This window comes from Zonotrichia leucophrys, chromosome 27, assembly GCF_028769735.1.
Source record: "Zonotrichia leucophrys gambelii isolate GWCS_2022_RI chromosome 27, RI_Zleu_2.0, whole genome shotgun sequence".
In the NCBI taxonomy this organism is placed as follows: domain Eukaryota; kingdom Metazoa; phylum Chordata; class Aves; order Passeriformes; family Passerellidae; genus Zonotrichia; species Zonotrichia leucophrys.
The window spans coordinates 2,542,878-2,558,386 of record NC_088196.1 but is presented as its reverse complement, the minus strand read 5'-3'; the positions used below and the strand labels follow the sequence as shown (position 1 = coordinate 2,558,386).

Genomic DNA, 15,509 nt, shown 5'->3' with positions numbered 1-15,509 from the left:
TCTCGTTTGCTTCTCCTGTGTTTTGCTGCTTTGGAATGTGGTAGGTGATTGTTTCATTAGTTTCATGTGAATTGTTTTTACTTAATGACCAATCATGGTCAAACTGTGTTGGGGCTCTGGAGAGTAATGAGTTTTTCATTAGTATCTTTCCGCTTTCTGTCTATATCCTTTCTGTATTCTTTAGTATAGATAAATATGATATAATATAATATAATATAATATAATATAATATAATATAATATAATATAATATAATATAATATAATATAATATAATATAATATAATATAATATAATATAATATAATATAATATAATATAATATAATATAATATAATATAATATAATATAATATAATATAATATAATATAATATAATATGAAATAATAGGAAAGCACCCACTCTGGACAAAGGTGGGATCATATGAAGCAACAATTAGTAAGAGAGGGATAAGCAAATCTTGGCTTATATTTATTATTTTATTATCAGACTAATTATTATTTTATTATCACAAAATATAAAATTCCACCGTTCACATCTGCCTCAGGGAGCCAGAAAACTTCAGAATTTTCTCCTTTAAAGCTTGCTTGACTTGCCTGTTCCTGAGTGAGTAGATGTAAGGGTTGACTGACTGAGTCAGCACGGAGAAGAACAAAGACAGAACTTTGTCAGAGTCCTGCCCACCTCGCTGGGCTGGGCGGATGTACCTGTAAATGCAGGTGCTGTAAAACACCATCACCACCATGAGGTGAGCTGAGCACGTGGAAAATGCCTTCCTCCTGCCTGCAGATGATGGAATAAGCAAGATGGTGACAATAATGCAGCCATAAGAAACAGCAGTTACTATCAGGGTACCGGGGAGGATGAGGATGAGGATGATGAACATCAGCTCTTCGATGAAGGCTGTGTCTGTGCAGGACAGCTGCAACAACAGGGAAGCATCACAGTAAAAGTGATTCATGACATTGGGACCACAGAATGGCAGCTGCACTGTCATGATGGTGGGGGGAAGCATCAGGAGAAAAGTCAGTGCCCAGCAGCCCAGGATGAGCTGCAGGCAGAATCTGCTGTTCATGATGGCTGGGTAGTGCAAGGGGTGGCAGATGGCAACGTAGCGGTCCAGGGACATCACTGCCATGTAGAAAAGGGTGCAGGTACCCAGGCAGTAGAAAAGCAGCATCTGGAGGAAGCAGCCAGGCAGGGAAATGGTCTTCCTCTCTGTCAAGAGGCTGTACAGGGTGCTGGGAAGGAAGGTGGAGGTGAAGGTGATTTCCAAAAGGGCAAAATTCCTGAGGAAGTAGTACATGGGGGTCTGGAGGAAGTTATTGGTAAGAGTGATGCTGATGACAGAAATGTTTCCAAGCAGGATCAAGAGGTAGGCAATGCCAAGGAACACAAAGAGGGTGATCTCCCACTGGCGGCTGTTTGCCAGTCCCAGGAGAACAAACTCCACTACAGTTGTGTGGTTCATTGAGACATCACTGAAAAAGCTGGCAAGAAAAAGAAAAAAAAAAATCTGTTTTGGGAACTGTTGGAAAACAACAGAACATGTGTCAGTTTGGCTTTGCTAACATTACAGGGCAATACCAGCAACAAACTTCTTGTAAAAGACTGCAGCAACCACAGTAACCACATATTACAAATCCTGGTCGTGAAAAAGGAGTTCCAAGCCTCATTTGCAAGACTGAGTCCTCACTTCAGTCAAAACAATTCCTACAGTTTCCTCATGGCACACTTAAAAGGGTGCAGAAGCTGTTATTGGGTCTCTCTGAATGATCTGACAATATCCACTCTGCAAAAAACCAAAAAAAAAAGCAAAGCCAAATGTCCAGAATGGGAACTTGGCTGTGTCCAGAGACTTACCACAGTGGAATGCAATCACACCACAGACTGACTCTGAAGCAGGTTAGATTGGTGCAAGGACAGATTTATATTGTAAAAGAGAAAGCTACTGCAGTTTAGATTCATTTCAGATTCATTTCAGATATTCCTGAATGACTGAAGTAAACAACACAATGAATTTCCAGGAAAAGTAAGCCCATCTTATTTAGCTGATAACCCATATCAAACAAAACACTCAAATTTCCCTCTTGAACTGCTCAACAAAAGGATAGCTATAAATTGGGATGGTACAACCCTTCTTAATGCACTGTTCCCATCAAATATTTCCTCTCAGAGCCCTTTCCCAAGCAAAACACAGGAGATTATTGACGTCATCTTATGGCTGTTTCTCAAAAAACACCAATACAAACCTTCCCTCTCACAAACCATACTAAATATAGGACATATTTTCAATGCCACAGATGGACTGATATTATCTGGAAGCTGAGAGAGGTCCCCTAAGCTAAGAAACTCCCTCAGTAACAGCTAAAGGCTTTTACTTTATTTTGAAGATTAAAAGTTCAGTTTTCCAAGTCAATATTTCTTTAAACTTTCCCTATTCTTCAGAAAACTATGCCCAAACTCTAAGAAATGCTCCAGGTAGTTACCAGTATATCCAGGATGCTACAAAGAGTATTCTGAGTCTGATTCTGTTCCTCCTTAGCTTAGCTTGGCAATTGATTTCTGGCAAAAAAAAATTTCCTCTCTCTTCAGGTCCTTTATATAATGGTGGCAGGGTATTACAGTCCTGTATTTCCTCACTGTGTCAAACCTCAGGGACCAATTAGGGATCAAAACATGAAAAAACACCTTGTGGGAAAACACTTGTGAAAGAACAGCAAGAGTATAATCAAACCACAGAGAAAATGAGATTGGGAAGGACCTCTGGAGCTCCAGTCCTTGCTAAAAGCAAAGCAGGACAAGGTTGCTCATGCTCTTCTCTCATTAAGTATGGATATCTCCAAACAGGGCTTGTATAAACTTCCCTGCAGTGCCACGACTTCCCCCGTCCTTTCATTGTGAATATTTATTTCCTTTTGTGCAGAAAAGATTTACTTGAAGCCCTTTGTGAGAGGTCTGGCTCTAACTTGGCTCTGAGTCCCCCTCAGGGGACTCCTCTTGGCTTTGTCTTCTCTCTGCTTCTCCTCAGGTGAAATGTTCTCCAGTTCTCTGATAAATTTGCTTTGCTTCCACTGGACTCACACCATTCTAATAACATCTTTGGGGTTTTTTTGTACTGTGCACAACTGTCCCAATACACTCTCACAAGTGCCAAGCAACAAGAATTTAGTGCCAGATCAGCCCGTGGGTGCAGCCTGGCAGAAGGCTCACACAGTGTGCAAACCTGGAGATAAGAAACGCTGAGAGAGAAATGGAAATAGAAACGAGTTTCAAAGGATGGCCTTGAAAATAACACTGGATACTTTGGAGAAATAGATGCACTGTAGTGGAGCTATGAGGGGTAATTTTAGATTATTTGCTTTAAGGCATTTACAGCATGGTGTGGCAAAAGCTGATAGGCCAAGAAACACTTGTAGTGTATTGTAATTAGGAAATAATCGGGTTCTGATTGTGATTGCGTGAATTATAACATCTGTACTGTCTCATCCTTCACATGAGACTGAAAATGGAATAAAAGTTTTAAAAACACCTCTGAGTAACCCCATCTCTGGGTCAGAATATGGATTAATCCAACATAAAACCCAACAAGGAGTGGTGGCTGACAGAGGATTGCCTGTGGTGGTGTTCACAGGAGTCCCAGGATGAGGAAAGAGATGAGAATCTTGATTCCATGTTTCAGAAGGCTGATTTATTATGTTATGATATATATTATATTAAAAGAAAATGATATATTAAAACTATACTAAAAGAATAGAAGAAAGGATTTCATCAGAAGGCTTGAAAGGAATAGAAAGGAATGATAATAAAATCTTGTGACTGACCAGAGAGTCTGAGCCAGCTGACTGTGATTGGCCATTAATTAGAAACAACCAACAAGGGCCAATCACAGATGCACCTCTTGCATTCCACAGCAGCAGATAACCACTGTTTACATTTTGTTTCTGAGGCCTCTCAGCTTCTCAGGAGAAAAAATCTTAACAAAAGGATTTTTCATAAAATATGTCTGTGACAATTGCCAATGCCTCAGAGCTGACACTGCCCTGGAACAGCTGCTGTACCTCACACAGCCAAACTGATTTCCACAACTCAGCCTCAGGCTCATCAGATCCGTGTCACTGTTGGTATCAAAGACATTTTTTTTTATAGTTGCCTTGCAGTGTCACTGAAACAACAAGAAAAACCCTCCAACAACATATTTAGTGTTAGAGAATGAAGGCATTACTTTATTCTGGCCAGGATGTGCAACAGAAAGAATTGCATCCACACATTGCTGGTGATGAAGAGAGACAGGGAAAACTGATTTGGTGATCAGAATCCAAATTTATTGTGGACTACCAATGCTTATATACTGTTTTAGGAAGACTAGCAATGTTTACTACAATGATTAGGTTAAAATCACACACACAAACATTCGCATATTACAACTTCTCTTCCTTACAAACTTTAATGAAATTTTCTTTTCCAGTAAACCTCTCTAATTGAATCTTCGTTTAATCCTCAAAGTTCTGTTTGCTCTTCCCAAGGCATTCTGTACTCAAATCTCTTATGCTAATCAGGTCCAAAGTTCATCATCTGTCTTGTATCCCAATATCTCAACAACACATTGCCTGGGTGTGCAGAGAAAATCCTTCCATCACACATCACTCTTTACTAGATTATTCTGATATTTACACAGTCAAAACCCATGGAAATTAATTCAGTGTTCATTGGTCTCAAACTATGCAGCTCTTAGCATTTGGTTTCCTATTGGTTATAGATCTGTTGGGCTCTGATGTTAACTAGGTCCTCATTCCTTGGTTCTCTCATTTTTTCTCAGACCAGGTGTCTCTGACCGTGTTTGAGCTGATGTTCATTAATGCTCATTAATTATCTTTTGTGTCTTCTCTGTGCTGCTCCCAGCCTGCTGAGATGTGAAGCTCATCACACCTTGAGTGATGATCCTTTGAAAAGAAACTCCAACTCCTTTCCCCCAGCAAAGGCGAGCAAAACTGACTAAAGTTACAAAAATATTCTAAATTTTGTATCCTTTTCCAACAGCAGGAGGCAGACTGAGATCGTTTTGCTTTTACCCGGGAGGGGAATCAGTGTCACCGGGACACTCCTTTGGCCACAAACCCCTGGACACTCCTTCAGCCACGAATCCCCCTAGACACCCCTTCGTCCACGAGCCCCAGACATTCCCTCAGCCAGGAATCCCCTGACACCCGCTCAGCCGAGCCGCCTCAGGCAAAGCCCCGCCTCCAGCAGCAGCGCCGGGCCCTGATTGGCTTTCGGAATTAACAACTGTCTAATCTACCCAGCAACAGCCAACTCTGCGCTCTTATTGGCTTTTTGCAAGCACAGGGGTGCGGACTCTGCTGGTCCCTCAGCGCATGCGCAACTCCTCCTATCGCTCGCCGCCACGTCTGTGCGCGCCCGCGCGGTGCGGGCGGGCGGCGCGGCGCATGCGCAGTGCGGTGGCGGCGGCAGTCATGGCGGGCTCAGTGCGGGCCGTGGCGCGGCGCTTCCTGTCCGAGTACGGCGGCGGCACCGCCGGGCGCCTCAAGGCGCTGGACGCCTTCCTGCTCTACGTGCTGCTCACGGGCGCGCTGCAGTTCGGATACTGCCTGGGCGTCGGCACCTTCCCCTTCAACTCCTTCCTCAGCGGCTTCATCTCGGCCGTCGGCAGCTTCATCCTGGGCGGTCAGTGGCGGCCCCTCACGGACGTGGCGCGGCTCGGGCTCATCGGGAGCGGGAGTGGAGGGGAGCCTCAGGAATCAGCAGCGCTCAGAGCTGGCTCTGCAGCCGGGGAACCCCGGGACCCTCAGAACCCCTCGCCCTTTACCGAGCTCCCGGTTTCGCTGCCCCCCTCAGCATCCCCGGCCCTTTCCCAGCTCCCCGTTCCGCTCCCCAGCTCTGCAGCTGCGGGCCCGGCCCGGAGCTTTGTCCCCCCGGCTGTCCTTGCAGCTCGGTGGGACTGAGAGTGCCACAGGGACACATGCACGGTGCTGCTGGCCAGAATACCCCAAAGCCGCCCTGTTTTTGTGCAGGGCTGGAAGAGCTGGGGTGTTCAGAAGAGAAAAGGTTGCCATGAGAGCTGAGAGCCCCTTCCAGGGTCTAAAGGGGCTCCAGGACAGCTGGAGAGGGATTTTGGACAAGGGCTGGAGTGACAACACAAGGGGGAATGGTTTCCCACTGCCAGAGGGCAGGGATGGGTGGGATAGTGGGATATTGGGGAGGAATTGTTCCCTGTGAGGGTGGGAGGCCCTGGCACAGGGTGCCCAGATTTCCTGAGTTCCTGGAGATGTCCAAGGTGAGTTTAGGTGGTGTTTGGAGCACTCTAGGATAGTGGAAGGTGTCCCTGGGATTGGAATGAGAGGATCTCTAAGGTCCTTTCTAGCCCAGATCATTCTGTGTTTCTGACACACCCAACAGAGCACAGAGGAATTTCCGCACCACTGTGTGAGTCCAGGCCTGCTCTGAGCCTGTTCCCCTCAGGATCTGGGCACCCTGTGGTGCTGTGGGAGCACTGACTCCACGACAGCCCCATCCAAATTCCCTGCCAGTGTCCTGCTCCTCTCTAGGAACAATGGAGACATTTCTCCCTGGGTGGAACATCCTGGGCTGGGCTGCCCCAGGAAGGCTTTGCTTTCCTCCATGGTTTTCTCTTGTGCTCACTGATGTTCTTCTTCTTGCTGTGCTGTGCAGTTTGCCTCCGGATCCAGATCAACCCCCAGAACAAGGGCGAGTTCCAGGGCATTTCCCCCGAGCGGGCCTTCGCTGATTTCCTCTTTGCCAACACCATTCTGCATCTCGTCGTCATCAATTTCGTTGGCTGAGCTCTGGGAGAGCCTGACAGGTACTGAAGGGTCACAAAAGGGACAAACACAGCACTGTTCTCCTTTGGGGGAGAATTAGAATGATAATTTCAGGAGTCCCCTGAGCTCCTCCTGGCCAAGCACAGCTGAGCTTTGGGTTGGCACAGAGTGAGGATTTATTCCTGATTTTAACCCTGTCTTTTTTGACTTTTATAATCAAACAGATTAACTAAGACTGCCCACATTCCTCTCTTATAAGACGGATTCCCCATTTTTCTCTGCAGGAGGAGCTTTGGGGGCTCTGTGAGGCTGAGGCATGGCTGGGGTTCAGCTCTGGAGTTGTTTTCAGCTGGGGACGGGGACAATTGGGTGTTGGGAGTGGGGATATTCCCTGTTGTTGCTCTTGCAAGGTGCCACAGGATAACTGGGGCTTGGGAAAGCTCTGTCCCCTCTGCTCTGCAGTGACATTGCTGATGTTGCCTGCTCTCTTTCCAGGTATTGAACTGCTCCTGATGGCAAAGCCTGGCGTGGGGAAGTGCCCAGCACACTCTCACCTTCTTCTTTGATAGAAGAGGAGATGCAGGGTTCAAGATTTCCCTCCCTCAGAGTGTCCTGTGGAGGGGTCTGCAGCCTCATTGTGTAACTCTGATCCTTTCCATCAATAAAACTCTTTATGACACTGCAGCCTTTTCCATACTGGGGACAAATACAGAGCTTCTCCTGCATCCAGCTTTCCTCTCCCTGGTTTTACCTCTCTCCCTTCCTTTCTACCCAACAGGCTTTTTTCCTGTGCCCCAGTTTTGCAGGGAAGCAGGAAACAAATGATCATGGAAATTCAGTTGTCATCCACCCTTTTCATCTCTCTCTTTCCTGCCTTTTGGTCTCCCAGGGTCTGTTGCCAGCTTGCCACCTCTTCTCCTCACTGAACAACCCCAGCTCCCTCAGCCATCCCCCAGAAGAGAAATATTTTCTAGTCCTTTTTTGAGCCTTGTTGCTCTTTGTGGAAACCCAGGGCACAGGGAATATTTCTCTGTCTGCTCCGGGATGCCCTGGTTCCCATGGGAGCTCTGACTTTGACCCTCATTCATGGTCAAAGTTTCCCAGACTTCAAGATAGACTGGAACCCACAAAAGTGTGAAATATAGAGAGCAGTGTAGGTGTATCACTGGGTGAGGAATTGAGAGTTTGGGAATTTTAGTGTGTTGTGGATGGAAGCAAGATGGAGGGCACAGGGTGTTGTCCTGGGTTTCTTCTTCTTTCTTCTTCATGGGTTTGGGTGGCATTTTGTAATTGGGCAGAAAAGTCCACACTGGGATCAGTTTTTGGGTTAAAAGGGAAAATAATCCAGGTTTCAGTTCTTAATTGGATAGTTCAGTCTTAAAAGACCTTGTGACAAGAGATTGTGTCGAAGTGAGGGAGCGACCACCTTTGTTGATTTTTCACATCTGACTCCGGTTTATTCATCAATCCAGCACTTTTTATAACCAGTGTTATTAACCAGGCATATTTCAAAATCTGCGCTCCTGACAGCTGTAGAGAACTTCAGACTTGCCCTCTTATGGTCAAACCTGAACTTAGTTTAACTGAAACCAAGAAGTGTTCTCACCTGATCTGAAGTGTTCCCAAAACTTATTTATTCCAGACTGACTGGGCTGCACCAGCAGCAGCACAGGACCGTTACGGTTTGAGAATCTTGTTGTTTATATAGAAGGTGGCTGAGAACCTAATTATTTACAGGATCAAGCCTGGGAAAGGCTGCTTTTACAGCAGGCTTCTATATTTCTTTAAGGCATACTTGAACCAGGCTCTCCACAAGATTGTTGGCCATTTTGTGCCTTCTAATGAAAAGCTGCCCAACTCACAGCAGTGAGACTGTTTTACTGATAAATAGTAAACACCTGAGTCTGAACATGAACTGCTGTCTCAAGTTCCTTCAATCCACACCCAGAAAAACCAACAACTGGTACCAGCACAGCTCTTCACTGGACACACTCCAGCCCCTCAAAGTGTTTTTAAAGTGAGATGTTCCGAACTGAGGGCAGCCCTGGAGCTGCAGCCTCACCGACACACACAGGGGTGATCCCTGCACTGCTCCTGGTACAAGCCAGGCTGCTGTTGCATTTCTTGGCCGCTTGGGCTCACTGTTGGCTCACAGCTGGAGCCAGCACTGCCAGGTCCCTCCCTCCCGAGCAGCTCTTCAGCCACTCCTCCTCCTCCTCCTCCTCCTCCTCCTCCCCAGCCTGGAGCTGCAGGCGCTGCTGTGACCCCAGAGCTGGAGCAGCACTTGATCCTCATGCCCTGGAGCTTTGCCCACTGATCCAGACTGTTCAGCTTCTCTAGAACCTTCAGGAGGTTCTGTTCTCGTGCTTGTCTGGTTTTCTCTGCAGCTGAAACACTGGGAGGTAAAACCTTGAGAGTTTTGGGACTCCATGGCATGGAAATGTTTGTGTGCTGCACTGAGGAGATGGAACTTTGGCTCTCTGATGGCTTCAGAACCTCTCAGAATTCAATTCTGGCTCCTCTTTATCACCTTTTAAACATTTCCAGCTGTGCTGGAAACACATTTAACATTTCCATTACTGTGCTGCTGCCAGTAAACCCTTAGCCAAATCTCCTGCCTGACACAGGCTGTGAGATGTGAGGGGTCAGGGTTTTCCCTGTCCTGGATAATGGAGTCTGGCTCTGTGTCAGCAATAAAGAACTCCTGCCAGCACTCCTGGAGTTGTTTGCAATGGCAGCAGGGCAGTTATGGGCAAAATAAGCCTGAAAAAGGACCCACATTAACAGAGGATTAACCTTTAAAAGCAATAACTTGTTGCATATTCATAAACCTCATACATGATGCATAAATTCCATTCAAACAAAAGATTCTGTCTGGGCAGTGTCAACTTCTTCCTCTTAATCCTAAGGTGTCTTCAGTGCTGAGTGAGGTGGGAAGAAGTTAATTTCTTCTGATAATGGAGTAATAAATTCTCTTTCTCTGAAAGATTTAGGTGTCCTGTGGCTGCTATCTCAGTGTGAGCACCTCGTTCCTTTCTTTAAAAAAATATCCTACATACATAGTTTCCATTTAAACATTATGTTATAACCTAAACTCTATTTACCACACTACTAAGAAAATTAATACAGCATCACTTTCTAACATAACACATATAATATTAATTTTAATATTTGCAAAAAGCCAATCATAAAATACTCATTTTTCACATTTGTTATTTTGCCTTTTATTAAAAATTTCTGTTTCCAACTGAAGTACCACTGAAAAACAGAAAACCTAAAACCAGAGGCATCACCCCCCCAACACTTTATACTGCATTTCTGCCCTCCTTTTCCTGCCCACTCTATTCATAGCTCAATCCTTCCTGCTGTGCCCAAAACAACCCCCCAAGCGCAGCCTGTGGTGAGGGGGGCACCCCTGAACCTCATTCCCCTTTGGCTTGTGGTCTAACGGCCGCTGTTCTTTTCCACAGCCCCTGCCCTGCCTGCCACGTGCCACCCCAGCCCTCGGTGCTGCACTTTCCAGAGGAAGTGGTTTTTGTGGTGGGGCTGCAGGCGAGCACCAGTGCTGACCCACATCTCGGTTGTGGCGTCATGGAACTTGTGCTGTGGCTTCTTCCTGCCCCAGCTGGGCCCCAGCCCCTTTGCACCCTGTGAAAAAGTGGGTGTTTTGTGATTGGCGTTTGGCAAATATTCGATTTTTTTCAAATATTTTTTCGATTTTTGCAAATATTTTGTAAGTATTCTGTTATGTCAGGAAGTTATGCTGTGTTAATCTTAAGTAGTGTGTTGAATAGAGTTTTATATTATAACATAATGTTAAAATAGAAACTATGCTATGTAAGATACTTTTTTAGAGAGGAACGAAGTACTCACACTGAGATAGCAGCCACAGGACACCTAAATCCTTCAGAGAAAAAGAATTTATATTATTGCTCCCTTATCAGAAGAAACAAACTTCTTCCTGCCTCGCTCAGCCCTGAAGACACCTTAGGATTCAGAGGAAGAAGCTGACACTGACCAGACAGAATCCTGTGTTTGAATGGAATTTATGCATCATGTATGAGGTGTATGAATATGAGTGAAAAATGTGCATTTTATGATTGGCTTTTCACAAATATTAAAATGAACATTATAAGTGTTATGTTAGAAAGTTATGCTGTATTAATTTTTTTACTAGTGTGTTAAATATAGTTTCATGCTATAACATTTTGTTAAAATAGAAATTATGTATGTGGAATATTTTTTTAAAGAAAGGAATGAGGCACTCAGACCAGACAGCAGCCACAGGACACCTAAATCTTTCATAAAAAAAAGAATTTATTTCTCCCTTAGCAGAAGAAATGAACTTCTTCCCACCTTGCTCAGCCCTGAAGACACCTTAGGATTCAGAGGGAGAAGCTGACACTGACCAGACAGAATTCTGTGTTTGAATGGAATTTATGCATCATGTATGAGGTGTATGAATATGCAACAGGTTATTGTTTTTAAGGGTTAATCCTCTGTTAATTGTGTCCTTTTTTGGGCTTATTTTGCCCAGAAAGAGGTACCTGGACCATCTGTAACTCTTTTTTTCTATTGTCTCATACTGTCCTAATTCAAATTGTCCAAATTTCCATTACTCTAATTATATTGCTATTTTTCTAACCATTTTATTACTATCAAACTTTTAAAATTTCAAAAACAAGTGATTGGTGTTTTTCACACACTTCCTGTCCCGCTGGGTTATTTCCTGTCTTTGCTTTGCTCTGTGGTTTTTGCAGCTCGAAATAAACAAGAAAATGCAGGGAAGGGGAGGAAGGGGGGAGAACATTGTGGTGGTGGGAGATTGGCAGCCTGATATCTGAAAGCTGCCTTTGTGAAAAACGCCAATCGCTTGTTTTTAAAATTTTAGAAGTTTAATAGTAATAAAATAGTGTTTTCCTGCCATTCTGGGGACTGCTGGGAGGTACAGGCAAGGTTCAAGCTTTGCAGGGAGAGATCTGAGGTTTCTGTCAGAGCACACTTCCATTTCTCCTCCACAGAGGAACCTCTGATGATGCCTTAGTGGAGAAGAGCATTTACAGGGACTTCTGTGAGAGAGAAGTTTGAGAAGAGGATCCTTTCTTCTGTTCTTTTAGTGTAGTTTTAATAGATCGTTTTCTTTTAATATAAAATATATATAATAAAATAATAAATCAGCCTTCTGAAACATGGAGTCAAGATTCTCATCTCTTCCCTCATCCTGTGACCCCTGAGAACACCACCACACCCTGAGTGTGGCCAAGCCATGATTTTGTTGTCTTCACCCCAAAGCATTTTAGATTGGTCTCATGTGGTTGTTTTTAACAAATGGCAAATCAGAGTCCAGCTGTCTCAGACTCTCTGGTCAGTCACAAGATTCCATTCCATTCCATTCCATTCCATTCCATTCCATTCCATTCCATTCCATTCCATTCCATTCCATTCCATTCCATTCCATTCCTTTGCAAGCCTTCTGATTAAATCCTTTCTTCTATTCTTTTAGTGTAGTTTTAATATATAATTTTCTTTTAATATAATATATTAAAATATTATCTTAATATATTATATTAAATTATTATGACATATTATATCAATATATTAGATGAATATAATATGTCATAATAATGGATATTAATATATAATGTATCAATATTAATATATGATAACATAATATAATAAAATATAATAAAATATATAATAATATATAATAATATAATAATATATAATATATAATGTATTGTATTAAAATATTATTATATATTATATTAATGTATAATAAAATAATAAATCAGCCTTCTGAAACACGGAGGCAAGATTCTCATCTCTTCCCTCATCCTTTGACCCCTGTGAACACCATCACACCCTGAGTGTGGCCAAGCCATGATTTTATTTTCTCCAGCCAGCCCAGCCCAATGCCTCAGACAACAAATACAAGAGACAAAAATTTTATCATTTTTTTAATAAGAATTGTTTGATGACAGCCTAAAGAAATGCCAAGACATCTGGTGGGTGCCAGGACAGTCCATGGATTAGCAGCATGCAGATGCCACAGGCAAGCACAGTTCCAAGGTGGGCACACAAGGACAGGTAAATATTTCAGTTGTTAGAAGCAAACAAAAAGAACAAAAGTGGTTTGTAGTTTTACAAAAGTGGTTTGTATTTTGAACAGAAAGCCAGATCTTAAACTGGTTTAAATTAAGAAGTGTTATGGTCAGATAAACTTTTAAAAAATCCTTTTAAATATTTCTTCTGTGACATTGAACTGGCAATTTCACTGAATTTGGAATTTCTGGAAGACTGCAGCTCATCCTTTAGGGGAAAAATGGGATATCTTCCTCTAATCCACCAAAAGGTGACAGGACAGTGCATCCTGATTCAGTTTCCCTTTGCTTTTTAAAGTGTTTCATTTGCACCTGAAAAGGTTACTGGGGGTGCACCCTAAGAGATATGAACACCCTAAAGCTACCAAAATAGGAAAAATTCCCATTCAGATGATATTTAGCTTGCAGTTTTTAACACACAGCACTGCTCTAGGCAGAAATTGTAATTTTAATAGAAGCAACAACTTGGCAATGTATAATTATAGCAAAGTCTGCTTCATGCAAAACAGGCACAGTGTGGTGAATGACCCAGACATCTGGAGGGCAAAACGCTGGAAATGTTTAATTTTGAGCAGTTTTATAGCAATGCAAATAAAGCAATTTAGAATATCATGGCTGGTGTGATGTGTAAGAGCAGCAGGGGATGTTCCTTGCACAAGGAATTTCCCTGAGCTCCCTCTTGCCCACGATGCTCTCTCAAAGCTGATGGGTTTGGTACTTCAGGACTGCCCCAGCTGGTTCCTCTCAGTCCTGTAACAAAAACAAAGGTTTGTTAAATCATTATTGCTTTAAAAATTATCTCTGCGCAATTGTAGAGCTGAAGTGTCCAGGCAAGAGAGAAACAGACACTGGGAAAAGTTGATATATTAGGATTTATATTAAAGTCAATAACCATCAAACTTTCCCATGTGAGGAGAGAAATCTGATGGGTGAGTGCAGGCAAGGCAAGGGATGGATGTACAAATAGGAGGGAGAAATGTAACAAAAACAAAAGGTTTGTTAAATCATTATTTAGGTTACAACTGCACAATTGTAGAGCTGAAATGTCCAGGCAAGAGAGAAACAGACACTGGGAAAAGCTGATATATTAGGATTTATATTAAAGTCAATAACCATCAAACTTTCCCAGGTGAAGGAAGAAATCTGATGGATGAGTGCAGGCAAGGTAAGGGATGGATGTAGAAATAAAAGGGAGAAATGTCTTGAAAGGGAAAATATTTTCGTATGGACCAGGAAGAGCAGTTGAGGGGTGGTTGAAAATGGTATGGCCACAGGAATGGAGGGATTTTACTGGAAGAATTCTGGATAGTCTGCAAAAACAGCTGTTCCAGAGAGAAAGAGCATTCACAGCTGAAGAACCAATCCAGATATTTTCTGACCCCTCTCAAGCATCCTCACCTTTTTCTTCTTCCACACAAGCACTGTCATCAGCACGTTAAAAATGACTATTTTCATTAAAACGATTTTGAGGCCCAGCTGTGACAAAGAAATGGTGTTCAAGTGCTCATCTGGAAAAAAACAACAGAAAATGAGAGTTAAAAGAGCACTGAGACATCCTCATGTCCCACACAGACTTAAAAGCTCTTTTTAACAAAGTTGTTCCATTGTGTCATGGAGTCAGCTGGTAGGGCAGGAAATGAGATAGGGAGTAGGACTCAGAGACTTTAATTTCTTCCATTCAAAAACCACTTAATTATCCAATTTGCCACTCTGCCAGCCACCTAACTGGTTTTAAATACTGTGCACTGTGAATCCAGGATGCTGGAGCAGCCCTCCTTCCTCTGTCTAAATTTTTTTGAAGATGGGCAGGGGGAAAACAATTCAAATTTTAATAATATAACACAATTTCATTTGAATTTTATATTAATGTGAAGTTACAAAACCATTAGTATTTGAAAAGAATATAAATCTATATTATATATTATAGAAAAATATATATTGTATAAGCATACAATATATAATATATAAATATATAATTATATAATATTTAAGTGTGTAATTGATATAATAATATAAAAGAAATATATTGCATTTCTTTTGTATATTTCTTTTAAATATATATATTTTTATATATAGTCTTCATTAGAAACCCATTCCTTTATATATTCTCCATTAGAAACCCATTCTTTTATATATTCATTAGAAACCCTTTATTTAATATATTCTTCATTAGAAACCTATTCTTTTATATATTCTTCATTAGAAACCCATTCTTTTATATAATTTCCATTAGAAACCCATTCTTTATACATTCTTCATTAGAAACCCTTTATTTCATACATTCTTAATTAGAAACCTCTTCTTTTATACCTTCCTCACTAGAAACCCATTATTTTATACATTCTTCATTAGAAACCCATTATTTTATACACCATTCTGATACAGGTGGACCTGGCTGGTAATTTAATCAACACCCTGGGCTAATTGAGAAGACACCCTTTGGTAAACACCTTATGAGAAAGCCACTGTTCCAAACACTGCAAGATTGTTTTAATTCTTTCTCTCAGCCTTCTCAAAACTCGCCAGAACAATTCCTGGGAAAGTTTATCTGGCTTTTCTCTCTCTCTGAATAAACTGTGAGCATCCCCACAGCCCAGCCCCAGTGACCCCT

The 15,509-nt window shown here is 42.4% G+C and overlaps 3 protein-coding genes across 3 annotated transcripts in view; 1 reads left to right on the top strand and 2 right to left on the bottom strand.

Annotated features, from left to right (window-relative positions):
* Positions 1–529: 529 nt before the first annotated feature.
* On the bottom strand, positions 530–1,468 carry LOC135458307 (olfactory receptor 6E1-like). Its single transcript, XM_064733370.1, has one exon. It carries the CDS (start codon positions 1,466–1,468, stop codon positions 530–532), a length of 939 nt encoding a protein of 312 aa, XP_064589440.1.
* Positions 1,469–5,412: 3,944 nt separating this feature from the next.
* Positions 5,413–7,481, top strand: DAD1 (defender against cell death 1). The gene is made up of 3 exons (XM_064733795.1): positions 5,413–5,682; positions 6,688–6,838; positions 7,293–7,481. The coding sequence occupies exons 1-2, from the start codon at positions 5,445–5,447 to the stop codon at positions 6,816–6,818; spliced, it is 369 nt and encodes a 122-aa protein (XP_064589865.1). The 5' UTR covers positions 5,413–5,444; the 3' UTR covers positions 6,819–6,838; positions 7,293–7,481.
* A 5,260-nt stretch (positions 7,482–12,741) lies between these two features.
* The window catches only part of LOC135458564 (M1-specific T cell receptor alpha chain-like), a 208,892-nt gene continuing 206,124 nt past the window's right edge, over positions 12,742–15,509 (bottom strand). The window contains exons 6-7 of the mRNA XM_064733780.1: positions 14,297–14,406; positions 12,742–13,648 (exon numbers count right to left, since the gene is read on the bottom strand). Coding sequence (XP_064589850.1) covers positions 13,643–13,648; positions 14,297–14,406 — 116 coding nt within the window. The 3' untranslated portion in view covers positions 12,742–13,642. The remainder of the gene's footprint in view (positions 13,649–14,296; positions 14,407–15,509) is intronic.